The sequence below is a fragment of the Galeopterus variegatus genome, unplaced genomic scaffold (assembly GCF_000696425.1).
Source record: "Galeopterus variegatus unplaced genomic scaffold, G_variegatus-3.0.2 Scaffold140, whole genome shotgun sequence".
Classification (NCBI taxonomy): Eukaryota; Metazoa; Chordata; class Mammalia; order Dermoptera; family Cynocephalidae; genus Galeopterus; species Galeopterus variegatus.
Window position 1 is genome coordinate 938,668 of NW_007726251.1, and position 18,492 is coordinate 957,159.

Genomic DNA, 18,492 nt, shown 5'->3' on the forward strand with positions numbered 1-18,492 from the left:
CCCGAGGCCTGGGGCGGTGTGCGGTTCGCCGGGCCGCAAGACCACCGTCTCCCGGGCGGTGCCAAGGTGTGGGGAGGCGGTCCTTGGCCCCCGGCCCCGCGGGGCCCGTGCCGACCCCACTGGGCCTGAGCTTGGCTGATGACCCTCGTGGGCGGCCCCCGCCTCACGCCTGTGCTCTGGTGACGTCGGGCCACGGTTAACGTGGAGGGGGTCTGGGGAAGGGGCTCTCCTCCCCAGCCCTGGGAGTGCAGAGGGGCTCTGGGGCCGGCCGAGTCACCTCTCTGGGGGAGGTCCGGGAGGGTCGGCAACTCCGGGCTGAGGCGAGTGCTGGAATTCTCTGCGGGAGGAGGCGTGTCGGCCCGGGGGCGTCTGCTGCCGGCTGGAGTCCTGGAAGCACCTGTCTCCCCCTGGTTAACTTCACTCACCTTTCACAGCCGCCTCTCAGCTCTCTCCTCCCTCAACCCTGTCTTTGGTTGAAAAAGGGATGCTCAGAAGTCAGGGACACATTTGAATCTCAGCTTTGAAGCTTTCTCCACGTGCGTTTACAAAGATGTGGTGGTTTGGGGGGGGGGCAAGGCCCAAGATGTGGTGGTTGGGGGGGGGGGGCAATGCCCAGTTGAGGGAGGATTATTCCTTTCCTTTTTCATAACCTGCCTGCACTCACTATTCCTCCTCTTCGAAATTCCGGAGGCTTTTTTGCGACCATCAGTTCCTCTCTAAAATCCTGGGGGGGGGGCAATGCCCAGTTGAGGGAGGATTATTCCTTTCCTTTTTCATAATCTGCCTGCACTCCCTATTCCTCCTCTTCGAAATTCCGGAGGCTTTTTTGCGACCATCAGTTCCTCTCTAAAATCCCACAAAACTCCCAGACTTTCCTACAATTTAGGGGACAGGACCAAGAAGTACTTTCTTAGAAATAAGGGGTCTAAACTGTGCGTTTTGTGTTTTTCATTTCTGGAAATTTACACAATGTTTATATGTAATTGATGTATATATTTCATGTAAAAAATATTTTAAATTTTTACTGGGTGACTGCCACTAGAATGCAAGTTTCTGGAGGGGCAGGGCCATGTCTGTATTGTTCACTGTATCTGTAGTACTAACACACTGCCTGGTATATAGTAAGTACTCAATGAATTCAGGAATGCCTTGTGTGTTCATACTTCTGAGGAATGGGAAACTCCACAGAAGTAGTTGTTTTCGGATAACTAAGTATATTCCTTTAACTATGTTGCTGTCTTTTCTGGCTCTCTTGCAGTGTCCCTGATGGCAGCTGTAGTGACATACACTAGTCCAGAGGTTTTCAGACCAGTAGAGTTCTAGAGATATCAGAAATATCCCCTTCTCACCCACACATTAAAGTAGTTGTGTGTTTGTTTTCTAGATAAGATTTTTTTTTAAAATCCTGCTGCTGAAAAACCATCACCAATAAAAAGCTGCTAAATTTGAAAGCTAATAACCTCATGCCAAAAACCAAAGAACCTCTGCCATCTGCTACACACAGATGTTTCAAGGGGCAGATCATTAGCAAGTCCATGAGACTAAAACCCAGCAACCTAGCCCATGGGTTTAGAGCAGGGTTTCTCTGTCTCAGCACTGTTGATATTTTGGGCTAGATCATTTGTTGTGGGTTTGTCCTGTGTATTGTAGGATGTTCAGCAGCATCCCAGTCTTCTAACCACTAGAAGTCAGTAGCACTGCCACAGTTGTGACAATCACAGTGTGGATGTTGCTAAATGTCCCCTGTATTAGTCCATTTCTGTTGCTTATAATAAAATACCTGAAACTGGGTTATTTACAAAGAAAACAAAATTTATTGCTTACAGTTTCAGAGGTTGGGAAGTCCAAAGTCCAGGAAACACATCTGGTGAGAGTCTTGGTGATGGTGACGGTGACCCAGGGGTCTCACATGGCAGAAAATGGAAGAGCAGAGAGAGACTAACCTCTCATGCTCTTCTTTTGAAGCCCTCAGAACCACAACCCTGACCACCATTATTAATCCATTCATTACGGCATGGTCCTACAATCTAATCACCGCTTAAGTCCCTACCTTTAAATTATTTCCCACTCTCAACAGTTACAGTGGGAATTAAGCTTCTAATATATGAATTCTGGGGGACATGATTCCATCAGTTCACAACATCCCCTGAGGGCAAAATCAACCCAGTTGAAAACCACTGGTTTATAGGAACATAAATTCACATAGGCCATAAACATAATATTTGAGCCATCCTTCAATATTTGAATCATGTTAAAGTTTTTCTTGCCTTAAAAAAAATTGTTTCTAGTGATTGAGGGTCAACATCGCCCATATTACTTGTCCTGTGCTGTAAATAAGTGATTTAGCGTGTGGGGGTTGTTTGCTGTCACCAAAATACTTGGAGTTTGGGGGCTCTAATTTTAGAGTCTTTCCCGCCTGTTTCTTGCCTTTTGGCTGTCATTTGTGGCTTCTGTAGCAGAGAGATGACAGCCATCTCTTATGTCAATTGTTGGCACGTTCTAACTTACTGGTTCTGATGTATTGTGGAATGGGAAAGCAGACAATGAAGTTTATTGAAGATTTTGTGAGTAGAATAAATAGCTTTGAGAAGAGTCTCAAGGGACTTTGCCGAGAAGTAATTTGTATAATTTTGAGACTGTCTACTTTAGGACATTTTCTTTTGAAATGCATTCATACATTAGGGGATTTATAGAACTAGAAAAGCTCTTGGAGACTGTCTAGTTCAGACTTCTCTTGTCTGCATTTTCCAGTGAAGAGTGAGTCCATCTGACTAGGGACATTGTTCAAGGTCAGTTAGTTTTGTTAATTTCAGTGCTAGACCATAACAGACAGTTCTGATTCATAGTTAAGTGCTGGTTCCAATGTAATGTGGTTCTTAGAACCAGAGAGTTGATGTTAATAGTAGTCTTAACCTGCAGATAAAAAGGTTATGGTTATATGTGCCTGTCTATGTCCTAGATTGAATGAAAGCCATTCTTTCATTCATGCACTGAATATTTATCAGGTCCCTACCATGTAAATTAACTACTATTTGTAAAGCACTTAGCATAGTGCCTGACACATAGTAAGTACTCTGATGGTGATGATGTTCCAGGCATTAAGGTGGGCAGACTCAGTGATGGTACAGTGATGAGCAAGGTGGATATGGTTCTTGCTCATATGGGGCTTACATTCTAGCTGGGAGAAGAACGTGGGTTGGGTGATGCTGTCTTCTTATATAATATGATATTTTGGCTTTTCTCTTAGATGCTTTCTTCACATGTCGAAAAAATGCTGTCTTGGCGAAGAGCTCATCCCCCCAGGTAGAGGGCAACTTTGCCATGGCCCCTCGGGGCCCTGACCAGGAGGAGTGTGAGGGCCTGCTGCAGCAGTGGCGAGAAGAAGGGTCAAGCCAGGTGCTCTCAACTGCAAGTGAGGGTCCCCTTGCAGATAAGGGACTAGCCCAGAGCAGCCTGGCTCTCCTGATGGATAATCCCGGAGAACAGGACGCTGCTTCCAAGGACAAGTGGTCCAGCGGGCAGCTGAGTGACCTGCGGGCAGCAGAGAACCTGGACGAGCCTTTCCCTGAGGTGCTAGGGGAGGAGCCACTGCCAGAGGTCGAGGGCCCTGTGTGGGCAGCTGTCCCTATGCAGACAGGTCCCCAGTATGCAGACTGTGCTGTCCTCCCAATGGGCGCCCTGGCCGCAGAGCAGTGGGGAGAAGACCCTGCGGTGATGGCCTGGAGCATGGCACCTGAGCCTGTGCCCTGGGGAGAGGCTCCTGTCTGGCCATTTGAGGGCCTGGGGCAATTGCAGCCTCCCCCAGTGGAAATACCATATCATGGTGAGTCTGACAACTGGCTGAATGAACCAGGGCAGCAGGTTGTCTTGGGTGGGCACAGCCATTGCCAAAGGGAAGATTCTCTGGTGAGAAGCTCTGCCACTGGATTCTATTTTTCTGAGAATCTCATATTGTCAGATCAAGAGGGGTCTTTCGTATCATCTCACCCGGCCCAATGTCTTAACAGATGAAATAACCACAGTGCAGAGGTAGGAGGACATGCCTAAGGTCCATATAGCTAGGTAGTGAAAGAACTGAAACCAGACCCTAGTTCTGATTCTCCAATGCTGTTTCTCTGAAGGGGATAGGGGTAGAGAAGTCTCAGGGCCTCCACTCTCTACCTCAACCAGAATAACTCCAGTTTTATTTGTGTTACATATTGGGGGTCCATTAAAATTTGAAGAAAGAGTTCTGTGGCTCATATAGGTTTGTAATCCACTATGCTGCCCTGTGCCATAGGGAAGATGAAGGACACTTTGTCATCTCTAGCCACATAGACTTTTCCAGGTTTAGAGGTCAGAAAACACCCAAAGCTGAAATTAACTCTAGAAATGTCTTTAGCCTCAGGTGACTATGTTAAGCACACCCATCTGAGTGATTCTTCAGAGACTCATGGATTTATCAAAAGTGAGAAATTGTCATCCTATAAATATTTACTGAGTATCTGCTAGGTGCTGGTGAGGCAGTGGTGAGCAGGCCAAAATCGTCTCTGGCTTTATGGAGCTTACTGTCTAGTCTGACGAATGTCCTTAGAGTGCTGCTCAAATCACCAGAGAGGGATGGATGAGAGGGAAAATGGAAAAGGGAACCTCAGGCATAATATTACTGAGTCAGGAGTGGAGATGGTGGGGCTTTTGGATAACATGTATTTGTCATGAAACTCTTCCTCTAATGCCTTTGCAGAAATTTTGTGGCGAGAATGGGAAGATTTCTCCAGCCAGCCTGATGCTCAGGGCCTGGAGGCAGGGGACAGCCCTCAGTTCCAGTTCACCCTGATGTCTTATAACATCCTAGCTCAGGACCTGATGCAGCAGAGCTCAGAGCTCTATCTGCATTGCCATCCGGACATCCTAAACTGGAACTATCGCTTTGCCAACCTCATGCAGGAGTTCCAGCACTGGGACCCAGATGTGAGTGAAGGGGGGAAGTGCCATCTTGCATTGGCGCGGAGCTGGGCTATTTCCCAGTGCTCTTAGAAGATGAGTTCAACCCCATAGTTGTTCAGATGATTGAAGTCCTGCTTAGGGCTGGAGCTTGCCTGCCTGGAGCCACTGAGTTTTGGGCAGATGCTGAAAAGATTCTCCCTCGGTGTGCTCTTTCCAGCACCTTTATGCAGGGAGGGAGACTTAAGGGATTCAAGGAGCAGGAAAATCCAGTGCATGCATATATCTGTTCTCCTCAGCCTAAGTCTGGGCTTGTTCTTGCTGTTGGTGACTGGGAAGAGTCAGCCCTGTGAGACTTTTCAGGGTGACCCTATCTGAGATCCACAGTAGCTTCCCACCTGGCGTCAGTGCCTGCTGAAGTGGGAGTCATATTCCAGCACTCTGGAATGATTGGTCTTCTTGTCAATTTCCCAGATCCTGTGTCTCCAGGAAGTCCAGGAAGATCATTACTGGGAGCAACTGGAGCCTTCTCTGCGAATGATGGGTAATGTGGCTCTCTGGCATATTTCCAGCCTTTCTTCCTACCACTCTGACTACTCTCTTCTGGAGACACCTTTTCTTTTGTCTTTGTCAACCCTCAGCCTCACCTGTGAGCTAGCTCCTTCCATGTTTGGGTGAGAAAAAGTAGAGTTCTGCAGTTTTTAAAGCAATTCTGATACACAGTGCCATTTAATCCTTAAAGTAACCAGCCCAATGAAGCTAAGTGTTATTATCCCCATCTTACAGATGAAGACACTGAGGTTCTGAAAATTTGTGTTACTTGCTCAAAATCACAAAGCTACAAAGCTGTTAGGTGTGGAACTAGGACTCTAACGTCTGAGTCTAGATCCCATGCTCTTCCTATCATGTTATATTGCTTCATACCCTTCCCTCCCTCCTTCCCCGTCTAGCCCCTCTGTCATCTGGTTATAACTATAAGGGAACCTCTGCAGAACCAGGGAAGTGGCAAGGGGAAGGGCTCCCGTTACTGAGCAGCAGAACATGCCTTAGGTGCACACACCTGGGCTGCTGCCCCTGGTTAGAAGTGATTCAGGCTTTAAGGACTCTAACCTATCCCCTTGGTGGGGTTTTGCTTGCAGGCTTTACCTGTTTCTACAAGCGGAGGACGGGGTGTAAAACAGATGGCTGTGCTGTCTGCTACAAGCCCACTAGATTCCGTCTACTCTGCGCCAGCCCCGTGGAGTACTTCCGGCCTGGCTTGGAGCTTCTCAATCGGGACAACGTGGGCTTAGTGTTGTTGCTGCAGCCACTAGTCCCAGAAGGCCTGGGGCAAGTCTCAGTGGCCCCTCTGTGTGTAGCAAATACCCATATCCTGTATAACCCACGCCGGGGTGATGTCAAGCTGGCCCAGATGGCCATTCTCCTGGCTGAAGTGGACAAGGTGGCCAGGTTGTCAGATGGCAACCACTGCCCCATCATCTTGTGCGGGGACCTGAACTCTGTTCCTGATTCACCTCTCTACAATTTCATCAGGGACGGAGAGCTCCAGTACCATGGGATGCCAGCCTGGAAGGTGAAATAGGAGTGGCCCCTGTGGGGGTAGGAACACAGTCTAGGGAGAGATTCGGGTGTTGGCATCCGGTGCTGCTTTTGTGGCAGGGACCTCGGTTACCTCTGTTCTGGTTCCCTCCTGCTTTTTATTGTTATGTTGAATAGCTGGTGCCCAAGCCTGTAAGTTAGAAAGTTGTGAGTACCTTTGGTATATTGGAATCCTTTTCAATTTTTATTGTTAATTTTTAATTTACACGTAACATAAGTACATTTTTGCAAGGATGCGAACACCATAAAATAGCTTTTTATTGTTATGTTGAATAGCTGGTGCCCAAGCCTGTAAGTTAGAAAGTTGTGAGTACCTTTGGTATATTGGAATCCTTTTCAATTTTTATTATTAATTTTTAATTTACACGTAACATAAGTACATTTTTGCAAGGATGCGAACACCATAAAATAAGGCAAAAGCTGCCTTTGTTGCCTACGTTCCTTACCCTCTCCTTATAGAGTCAAGTAATGACTGTTCTAAGTTTGGTGGTGTTTTCCAGATTATTTTCTATGCATTTATGGTGGCATCTATATTCCTATGATGTTATAATCAAAATTACATTTGTTAAGCACTTACTGTGTAGCAGGAGTATTTTAAGTACTTTTCATGTATTAAATAATTAATTTCCACAATTTCTGTCAGTGCTTCCATTTTATAAATGAGGAAACTAAGGCACAGAGAAGTTAAGTAATTTGCTCTAGGTAATTTGTGGTGGAACCAGGATTTGTAACCAGATAGTCTGACACCAGAGCTCTTGCCCTCAAATACTATGCTGTGATTGCTTATAATAGCCAATACGTACTCTATCACGTGTGTTTTATAACCATGATATACTACTGTGTGTGTCATTTGTAGCTTTTTTTTTTTTACTCAACAATTTGCATATAGATCTATCTCAGTCCTTTTAAATGTTGAATATTGATAGCATAGATATCTTATGCTTTATCAATTTGGGCTGATTTCTTTATATGTTCCTTAATCTTTTTGTTCCTCTGTTTTGCCCCTACTGATCCAACTTATGGCTTAACTTTTGGCAAGTCACAGTGGAGAAAAGACACAAAATGATTGATTTATTTTCAAGCCCTCTGGGCTTTTATTTTAATGAGGTTAGTGGAGTGCCAATGATGTCCTAGTTGCCGTGTGCGCAGAGAAAGGCATCATTGTACAGTAAAGGAGCTATACTCAAGGAGCTCAGGGAGTGGGAAAAAGAACTTATTGAGTGCCTACCATGTGACAGATACTATTAGACATAGTGCATAACAGAACTTGGCTTTGAAACCAGACAGTCCTGAGTTCAAATCCCTGCTCTGACACCTTGGGCAAGTTACTTAACTTTCATAAGCCCAAATAGCCTCATCTGTACATTGAGGATATAATGGGATCTGCTTCAGAGGGGTTTTGGGGGGTTTGGGGTGGATTAAATAAAATAATGCGTGAAAAGTGTTTTCCTGTACCTGGTTCAAAGGAAGCAGTCTGTAATCGGTAGTGAGTATTATTAAGATTATTAATTGTACATGTATTATTGTCCTATTTTTCAGTATATTTCGGGATATTGAACCCAAGAGAGTTAACTAATTTGCCCAGAGTCACACACCTATTAAATGCCATTAAATTCCAGGTCTGTCTGTCTTGAGATGATATATTGAAAATTGATGCCCTCTAAGGGCAGAAGGATTGTGTCCATCATTCCTCTATTCCCAACACTTAGCCAGTGTCTTGCACATAGTTGGCATTCAAATATTTGTTGTTGTTAAATGAAATAAAGGGAATTTTGTTACACATGTTGGAGATATGCAGATGACTGATGTTGCCGAATGTTTCCCCTACTACGTTCTGTCCGTTCCCAGGCTGCTCATTGGCTTTGACCGAGGATGGTGACATAGATACGGTAAAGTGCTTTGGTGCATTTCCCATTTGGTTTGACCCTGTGGTTTCCCAATAATAGGCTCAAGATGTTAGACCTTGATCCAGAAGATCCAAAAATCAGGATAAACCTTTTCCCATTGTAAGTGAAAGGCCCTGAGAGCTGATATTCCCTGTGGAGAATTGTGTAGATTTTTCTGAAGTGAAATTTAGGGGACCACATGTTCATACAGTTCTATTCTCTCTGACTCACATACCTCACTCTGACCCCTCATTCCTGTCTCATGGACATTTCACTGTTTGTAGTGAAAAAGTAATGGTTTTAATTAGGTCCTTATTTTTAACCTTCCCTTGAGACTTACGTGGCTTGCTATACCATGTATGTAGTGTGTGATGTGTGTGTTTGTATTTGTCCACATGTCCCAAAACATGGGCTGTTATTTCCTTTTTTTCTGTCTTGGTTTCCGTATTCCCACTCTGCTCTTTCCTTGTAGGTATCTGGACAGGAAGACTTCTCCCATCAGCTTTACCAGAGGAAGCTGCAAGCCCCACTGTGGCCCAGCACCCTGGGCATCACTGATTGCTGTCAATATGTCACCTCCTGTCACCCCAAGAGATCAGGTGAGCATATGTCACATTTTTGGTTGGCTGTGTCTTCATGCCCATTTTGGGAGAAAGATGGTGCCTCAATCACAAGAAAAAGTGTAATCCCCTCAATTCTTAGCGAGTCCCTCTGTTTTTCTCACTGACTTCCCTGTGGTCACCTAGTGAGATGGACAACTTTAAACCATAGCCATTGAAAAATCTCGTCTTCAGAGCCAGACTTCTTCAGTGTTCCTTTGCTGGAAGCTTCTTGGTACTAAGGAGGTCTCAGCACATGGCTTCTTTTCCTTTCTTTCACTGTTGCCTTTCCTGGTTTACAGAGAGACGTAAGTATGGCCGAAACTTCCTGTTACATTTCCGCTTCTGCAACATTGCTTGTCAGCGACCGGTAGGATTGGTTCTCATGGAAGGAGTCACAGACACTAAGCCAGGTAATGAGAACTAAACCTTTTTTATTGATCTTCTTTCTTCCTCACTCCTGATATCTGTCAGTTATATGTTTTCCTATTCTTTTCTAAATATGATTCTTAGAGATCAGCTTCTGGCAATAAATATACTTAGAAGGAAGATCAGTGTAGTTCAGTGGTCATATGCATGCATGAATGTGCAATGTGGTAAGAGCACTGGCCCAGGAATCAAGAGACTTGGGTTCTAACTAGCTCTGAGACCTTGAATAAGCCACTTAACCTTTTAAGACTCAAGTTGCTAATAACTAGCATGTGTACAGCATATATAAGGGAGAAGATACATATGATGGGGCTTCAAAAATCATAAGGTGACAGTGATCCTGGTTGTAATAAAAACTTGCTCCTACTGAGAACTTCCATATTGAATGTATACTTGACATTCTCCCCTTCTTGTCTCTGAAACCACTCCAAAGCAACAAGGATAATAGACGAAAGAAATGCAAACTCCATCTTTGACAAAACTAGGAGATCTGAAGTTCTGAAACCATGAGCCACAGGACAGATGAGTGGCTGCAAGAAGCACTGGACATCGTTTAGGAGTACCCAAGGAAATATGGAGAGACTTATCTTTGGGCTGTATGGGTCTCAGAAAGAATCAGCACAGTATATTTCTCCAAGGTGAGGAGTGTACCTTGAGGCACAAAACCAAAATCTTTTTTTTTCAAATAAGAATAGAATGCACAGGTTGTGATGGGAGAACCTCTGGATCTGTTTTGATCCTAAGAGGCAATGGAAGAAAGATTAATCAGGGAATCAGGCCATATTTGCATTAATCAGCCTGTTCAAGTGGTAAAGGAGAGGTAAAGTACTTATAGAGGTGCATATCTCTTTTGGCTGGGGAGAATTAAAGGTTGAAAAGACTTATACATAACCGTGTGTCATAAGGAAAATTCCTGTTACTTGGAATATGCACCTAGTCCTTCCCTTATATAAACTTTGTACAAATAGCTGGTGCAGAAAAATCTCAACTGAGCTGGGCTTGCCCAAAAGGAACAGCATGGGATCTGTACTAAAATAACGCAAGGAAAAAAGGAGGAAGGAATGGAAAAGCAAAAGGGAGATAAAGAATACTTAACCTCAAAGATAAACATTGTTGCCATGAAGCATGTGGAAATTATGATTGTTTCCTGCTGAATAAAAAAAGGAAAATGAAGCAATTGCCTTTATAAAAGAAAACCACAAAAATAAAATAACTGTCTTTATGAAATAAGTTCAGGTACATGGCAAGACATCAGAAGATGAAGTGTAAGCTACAGAGTTCAAAAGAAGTAGAATAGAAAATAAAAACATTATAAGAAATGAAGACAAAATTGGATGCAGCGCAAGAGAGAATAGATTGCTGAAAATAAGGCAAGTGACAGAGGCCAGGAAACCAAACCAAAACAAAACAAAAAACCAAGCAAAATGAAAGGAAATAAAAAGATAAAAAGGATTAGAGAGAAGTTACAGTAGTGAGAGATAAAGGAGATCCAACATACACATACTAGGAGTTCACAAAGAAGAAAACCAATATAATGGCACAAAGGAAATATTTAAAGATATGATTCAAGGAAGATTTTCCCAAAAGGAAAAGATCTGAATCTTCCGATCAAGAGGACATATCATGTCTCAGTAAAAAATGTGTAAGAGATCCAACACAAAGACATCTGAGTGAAGTTACTTGAAGACAAAGATAAAGAAAATCCTTTGGGCAGTTGAACTAAAAGATTGAGCTACTTCTAAGTTTAACAGTAATCAGGTTGGTATAAGACTTCTTAACATTGACATGCAACTCTAGAAGACAGTGGTTCAAGACTTCAAGGAAAGAATTTTATACCCAACCAGCAGCCCTTCTTGAAGAAACTACTAGAAGGCAACCAAGCAATGGCTAGGGAAACTATACATAGTAAAAGGACTGGTGGTGAGCACTGAATTTTTTTTAGTTGTAGGAATTTAATTTGAATTGGCATTTTACATAAAGCAGCAAACATTTCAGTGGCTCTTTTTTTTTTTTTAATTGCAAAGCTGAAGTATTATTACAGCTGTGGCAATAGCAATAATAGTAACAGTGGCCATGTATTGAGTGAGTAGCATGTGCCAGGAACTGGGGATAAGTGCTTGTATCTGTTGGGCTCAGGCAGGGCAGCGGTGGCTCAATGTTTTAAGATTACAAAATCCTCAAGTTAAACAGTAACAGGATGCCACATAGGTAATTTCATATTAAGAATAGGTTGTTTTAAAAAATCAGTGCTGTAAAATAACATTTCAATTTGATAACAAAATTAAACCAAAAATCTTTAAAATATATACCAGCAATCATTTTGTTAGTAGAAAAGAATTGTTCTATTGGGAGGACATCCAGTTCACTAACAACGCAAAACAACAATATTTTCAGAATTGAGATCAAATTTGGGTGAACATCCATCTATTACATACTGTGAATGTGTCCTTCCATTTGTTCAGTGCCAGTACCCAGGGCTGAACATGCTCCTGAAGAATCTCTTTTAAAGATTCCAAATCTAAAAAACTATGACTATTTAGAGGCTATTAGTTGAAAGAATTAAGTGTGTACAAGGAGATCATAGTGAGTGCATTCCTTTTTCTAGAGGATCTGTCCAGGTATGCTAACAAATAATATTTCCAGGTCAGTGCCAGAGTCATCCAACCCAACTGTGCATATCAAACATGCCAACTGGACACTAGCTTTAATGCGGGGCCTCTAGATCCAAAGGGAGATGCAGTGCTAGGTAGTGATTGTCTGATTTTCCCATAAGCTGACATTGCTCTTGGTGGAGAATTCCACATCATCCAAGTTGTGTAATAAAAAACATTGTGATTCTCATTCTTTCCAACTCCCTTTGTGACAGAATAGTTTGTAAGTAGAGCATTGAAATCTCAAGTCCCTCGCTTGTTAATCAGTCATTAATGATTTATTTTTTGTAATATGAATTTTAAGGACTTGTCTTAGTCCGTTTAGGCTGCTATGACAAAATACCATAAGCTGGGTAGCTTCTAGATAACAGAAATTTATTTCTCATTCTGGAGGTTAGGCTTTTCAAGATCAAGGCTCCAAATATTTGGTGTCTGGAAGACACCACTTCCCAGTTCATAGATAGTTTCTTCTCACTGTGTCCTCACATGGTGGAAAGGGCAAGGGGTCTCTCTTGGGCCTCTTTCACAGTTCACACTCAGGACCTAATCACTTCCCAAAGATACTACCTCCTAATACCATCACCTTGGGGGTTAGGATTTCAACATATGAACTGGGAGGGCGGGGTGGGGGGTGGTGGCATAAACATTCAGACCATAGCAATAGACACTAAAAGGAGTTACTGTGTTTGCTTTCTCACGGGCACTTGCATGTTTACACTGAATCTTGGGGCTTCAGGTCTTTTAACAAATAAGAGCAAACCATATGCCCAATTTAGTGCATTACAGGAAGAAACACCTGATAGTGGGTGAGGTTTATAAACCTCTAGTTAAGAAACTAACTAGAAGGTCACACAGCAAAGGCTGTCTGGTCAGTTTTAAAGCAGGAAAGTTCTGAATCCACCCTCTCTACTGGCCCATGTGTGTGACACAACTTTGGATCCTCTTCCCAAGTACTTGCAGAAGAACTTCCTTGTTTGGCTACTACCAATGCTGAATGGGCCCAGGAAGATGTTGTAGTTCATGTAGAGGTAGCTGTGTCCCAGGTGACCTGGAGGACAGGTGGAGCGCTTGAGTCCTGTGTAACTGCCAAAGCAGTGCTGTTTGTACACAGTGCTACACTGGCAGAACCTAGTGTTGAGGGAAACCTAGTGTTTTAAGATCTGCTGGTTACTGTGATTTTTCTGGCATATTCTAATGGTAAAGGATGTAACTCAAAATAAAAATATTAGTGTTATGGATGTTTATGCTCCAAATAACATTACATCAACAATCAAAAAGTAAAATCATAAGCTGTAACAAGGAGTAATAGTCAGAAAATAACTAATGGTAGAAGATCTTAATTCATCTTTCTCAGTCCACAACAGATCAAGTGGATAAAAGATAACTAAAAAAGATCTAAGTAACATGTTGTGTGGTAAATCTGATGATATATTCAAACTCTGAACATTGAAAGCAAAGAATTTTTTAAAGAATTTTTAAGAATTCACAGGACATTCTTAAGAATTGACCATGTATTATACCATGAAGCACATGCAATAAAAATAGAAATTAAAACTTCTATTTTAATTTCTGGACACTTAAACTTTTGGGTAAAAGAGGAAATTTAAGCTGAAACTGTAGAATATCTAGAAAATAACAATAATAAAAATGCCATATATTTGTGGGATATAGCAAAAACAGTGTAAAGTGAAAAATTCATAGAATTATAGAATATTTAGAATTATGGAATTATATTAATAGATATGAAAGGATGAAAATAAGCAAATTAAGCATCCAGTTCAAGAGATTAGAAAAAAGAAATAAACTGAAAGAAAGCAAGAGGAAAGAAGATTAAAATGGAAAAAATTTAGAAAACAGAAAAATAGTAGAACTAATAAACTCCAAGAGCTGCTGGTTGTTTGGATGCAAAACAACTGCCAATTAAATAAGCCCATTCGCTAACCTATTTAAGGGGAAAAAAAGGATCAGAACAAGTATCCAGATGCAAAAGAAAAAAAGAATCATGGAGAGTTTCTTTGCTCAACTAAGTGCAAAAGGAATTAAAAACTTAGATGGCACATAAATGTAATTTACTAAAAATTATTCCAGGGGAGATTGTGTAAATAAATTAACTACTATAGGGGAAAAATAATAGAAAATGATCTCAGAGATGCAAGCCCTCAAAAACACCAGGCTCAGATTAACAGAAAAGAACCTTTAAAGAACCTTTGATTCCTTTACTATAGTAGTCCCTCCTTACCCAGTGGATGCCTGAGGCCTCAGATAGTACTGGACCCTATATATGCTATGTTTTTTCCTGTACATACATACTTAAGGTAAAGCTTAATTTATAAATTAAGCACAGTAATTAACAATAACTAATAGTAAAATAGAGCAATTATAACAGTATACTGTAATTAAAGTTATATGAATGTAGAGTCTTTCTCTCTCTACTGTAATATTTTCTGACTGGTTGACAGAGTAATTGAAATGATGGAAAGTAAAACCGCAGATGGAGGGGGACTACTGTATTTAAATTGTTATAGAGCACACTCAAGAAGAAAGGGGCCAGGTTATTTTTATGAAATTGTTGACACCAACACCTGATGATAATTACACAGAAAAAGAAAACTATAGATTCTAATATTCTCCACCTATGAATATTTATGTAAAAAATTTTAAATAGAATATCAGGAAGCAGAATCTAGCAGCACATTGAAAGAGCAATATACTATGACCAAATAGAGTTTATTAAAACTATGAGGATAGTTGAATATTGGGAAATCTATTAGTATAACTTATTATACACATATATATGAAATCTGTTAAATATGTGAAATCCATGCTGTCTTCTCTATAGATGTTGAAGAGACATTTGTTAAAATTTAACATCTATTTCAGATTCTTTCAAAATGAACCCTCTTAAATTAAGGGAAAAGTGGATAATTCCTTACACTGTTGAAACATATTTATCTCAGCTTCAGAAATCAGCATCTTGCTTAAAGAGAGAACCTCTAGCAGCATTCCTGTTAAAGTTAGGTACAAGACAAGGATGACCACTATCATTATTTAACTGTGTTTGGAGATACTAGCCAACAAAATTAACAATAGATAACAAATATAAGAAAGGAAATAGAAGTGTAAAAATAGGAAGGAGGTAATGAATTATTACTTACTAATGATATCACATAACTGGTGACCCAAGAGGATCAACTAAAAGCAGCATTTAAGCATTAAGATAATTCTTGAAAGTAGCTGGGTACAAAATGAATATGCAGAAATCAGTAGTATTAATATATAAAAATACTGATATATTAAAACATAATGAAAAAAAGACCCTATTTGTAATAGTATCAAAAAGAAAAATGTAGAAATAAGTTTAACAGGAAAAATGTAAGGTATATAAGGAAACATTACCTTTCATCTAAATTATCAGATTTATTGGCAAGAAGTTAAGAAGTTGTCCATAATGCTCCTTTATCCTTTTCTTAAAAAACATCTTTTTTTTTTTTTTAAATGACTGGTAAGGGGATGTTAACCCTTGACTTGGTGTGGTCAGCACCATGCTCTCCCAAGTGAGCCATGGACCGGCCCTTAAAAAACGTCTTTATGTGGAGTCTCATCTACACCCTGTCCTGTCGCTGGACTTTTTGCCCTCTGTTCCGGGGTCCCTCAGGCGGTCAGGCCAGTTGGCACACGCCCAGGTGGCGCTCCTACCCCACGCTCCCTCCTTCTGCCTTTCAGTCCCAGCTGCCAACATCTTGGAAGCTTTGAAGCTTAGCAAAGAAGGGAAATCCATTGAGAACAGTCTGTAAAGTGCTTTTATTTGAAGATCTCAAAGTGTTCCGTTGGTGTTAATAGAGCTTCCCAGCACCCTCTGAAGTAGGCTGGGCTGGAAGGATTTGCTGATGGACTCCAAGGTGTTTGTCCTGAACAACTGGAAGAAAAAAGTGTTCCGTTGGTGTTAATAGAGCTTCCCAGCACCCTCTGAAGTAGGCTGGGCTGGAAGGATTTGCTGATGGACTCCAAGGTGTTTATCCTGAACAACTGGAAGAATTGAGATGCCATTTGTGAGCACTACAATTTGTGGACTCAGCAGTGTGTCTGTGTGAAAGATGAAGCATCCCCAATCCCTAGTAAGACTCATTTTAAAAACCACCCCCAGCGGCAGCGGCCAAGGACGGCGGCGGTGACGACGCAGAAATGGAGAGGAAGCCGCTCGGCCTGCCCAGCTCTGTGAGTGACCCCCAGCCCGGCCCTGCTTGCGGGGCAGACGCCCTTCTGGCTTCCACCTGCCACACCCGGCCAGTCACCGGCACCAGGGCTGCCTCCATTTTCTCGGGTGGGGGCGGAGCCGGCCGGCTCGGCCAGGCCTGCCCTCCTCACTAGGTGTGACTCCTCACTGAGCCTCGCCACTTGCTTGCCCCGGTGCGGGGCCTCCCGGGGCCTGCGGACTGGCCTCCCATCCCACTCCCCCCACGGATCTCTGGCGGGGCTGGTGGTGTGGGGAGCCCCCGGCCAGTGTCAGGAGAGCAGGGAAGAGGAGGCCGGCCCAATTGTCACTCCACCGCATCCTGGGCTCTGGCCCCAGGTAAACTTCCTGTTTCCGGGAGGCAGATACTATCTCTGTGGCCATCAGTTCGGAAGAACCCCTAACCGATTTCTGGTTGGGAGAGGTGTGGCTGGAGTGCCCCCCAGCTCACTTGAACCTGCCGGAGAGCTGACTGCGGGCGGGCGCCGGAGTCAGTCCGCGCCGGGGGGATTCAAAGAGGAACTGTGTGCTGTGGGCTTCTCCCCCGAGGAGCTCATGCCCTGGTGTGGGAGATAAGGCAAATACACAAATAACCGCAATACGAGGAGGAAGGTGAGAAGTCCAGAGAAAGCCCTATTCAGTGCTACAAAGGCACCCAGAGTGAGCGGCAGTCTGCGCCTAGCAGAAACCTGAAAGTCTTCCTGGGCGGGGCAGTGCCGAGCAGGGGCTTGAAGTCCCGGCTGATAGACGAGGGTTGCAGAAGATGCCCCAGCCCAGTACTGAGTGCACAGAGTGGGGAGGTGGCCGGCTAAGGAGGCAGAGACTTGGCAGAAAACACACACCCTGGGGGCTGCCTCTGCAAGGTCCAGCAGCCCCACCTAGTGCGCACAGAGTGGGGAAACATCCGGATAGGGTGGCAGAGATTTGGCAGAAAACACATACCCTGTGGGGCCGCCACTGTGTGATCCAGCAGCCAGAGCCAGAGCGCATGAACAGAGAGAAGTTCTACATGGGAAGTGGAAGCTCAAAAGAGACCACACACCCTGCGGTACCGTCCCGAGATTCAGCAGCCCAGTAGAGTCCAAGCTGACCAGAGAGGAGGCTCCCCGGAGAGGCCCAAGACCCGAGGCAAACACACACACAAGACACTAGAGGCCAACCGAGCAGTCACAGAGGTAGCCAAACCAAATTGACAAACACAGCCTAACCTTAGATAGTCAATTGGGTCAAACCTGTGCACTGTGAAACCCCCTGCCAAAATGAATAAACATAAAAAAAAAGATACCAGAAATACAAAAAACCAAGAAAGTACACCACCAAAAGTTAAATCTCAAACTCTAGGTCATATAGAACAAGAAGTCCTTGAAATGCATGACAAGGAATTTCGAGTGATAATTCTAAAGAAACTGAATGAGATACAAGAAAACTCAGCTAGACAGCATGATGAAACGAGGAAAAGTATACAGGACCTGAAAGAGGAAATGTACAAGGAAATCAATGTTCTAAAAAAAAAATGTAGCAGAACATGCCGAACTGAAGAAGTTATTCAGCGAAATAAAAAACACAATGGAGAGTTTCACCAGCAGGCTTGCGGAAGTTGAAGAGAGAACCTCTGAACTTGAAGATGGGCTGTATGAAATTACACAAGCAGACATGAAAAGAGAAAAAAGAACCAAAGAAATTGAAGAAAATCTGAGAGATACTAGACAACCTTAAGTGCTCAAATATCCGAGTCATGGGTATCCCAGAAGGGGAGGAAAAAGGAGATTGTATTGAAAACATATTCAACAAAATAGTGGCAGAAAACTTCCCAGGCATAGGAAAAATCACAGATCTTCAGATCCAGGAAGCTCAACAATACCCAAACGTATTCAACCCAAAAAGGGATTCACCAAGACATGTTATGGTCAAATTGGCAAAACTCAAACACAAAGAGAGAATCTGAAAAGCTGCAAGAGAGAAGCATGAAATCACCTATAAGGAAGCCCCAATCAGGTTAACTTCAGACTTCTCAGCACAAACCCTAAAAGCTAGAAAGGAATGGGATGACATATTCAAAATACTAAAAGACAAAGATTGCCAGCCAAGAATACTCTACCCTGCAAGGCTGTCCTTCAGAAAGGAAGGGCAAATAGTATATTTCTCAGACAAACAAAAACTGCAGGAGTTCACCA

The 18,492-nt window shown here is 42.9% G+C and overlaps 1 protein-coding gene across 1 annotated transcript in view; it reads left to right on the plus strand.

Annotated features, from left to right (window-relative positions):
• Positions 1–18,492, plus strand: part of ANGEL1 (angel homolog 1 (Drosophila)) — a 41,484-nt gene that overhangs the window by 15,912 nt on the left and 7,080 nt on the right. The window contains exons 2-7 of the mRNA XM_008590466.1: positions 3,248–3,823; positions 4,724–4,950; positions 5,398–5,467; positions 6,063–6,496; positions 8,881–9,007; positions 9,310–9,420. Of these exons, the coding sequence (XP_008588688.1) occupies positions 3,248–3,823; positions 4,724–4,950; positions 5,398–5,467; positions 6,063–6,496; positions 8,881–9,007; positions 9,310–9,420 (1,545 nt within the window). The remainder of the gene's footprint in view (positions 1–3,247; positions 3,824–4,723; positions 4,951–5,397; positions 5,468–6,062; positions 6,497–8,880; positions 9,008–9,309; positions 9,421–18,492) is intronic.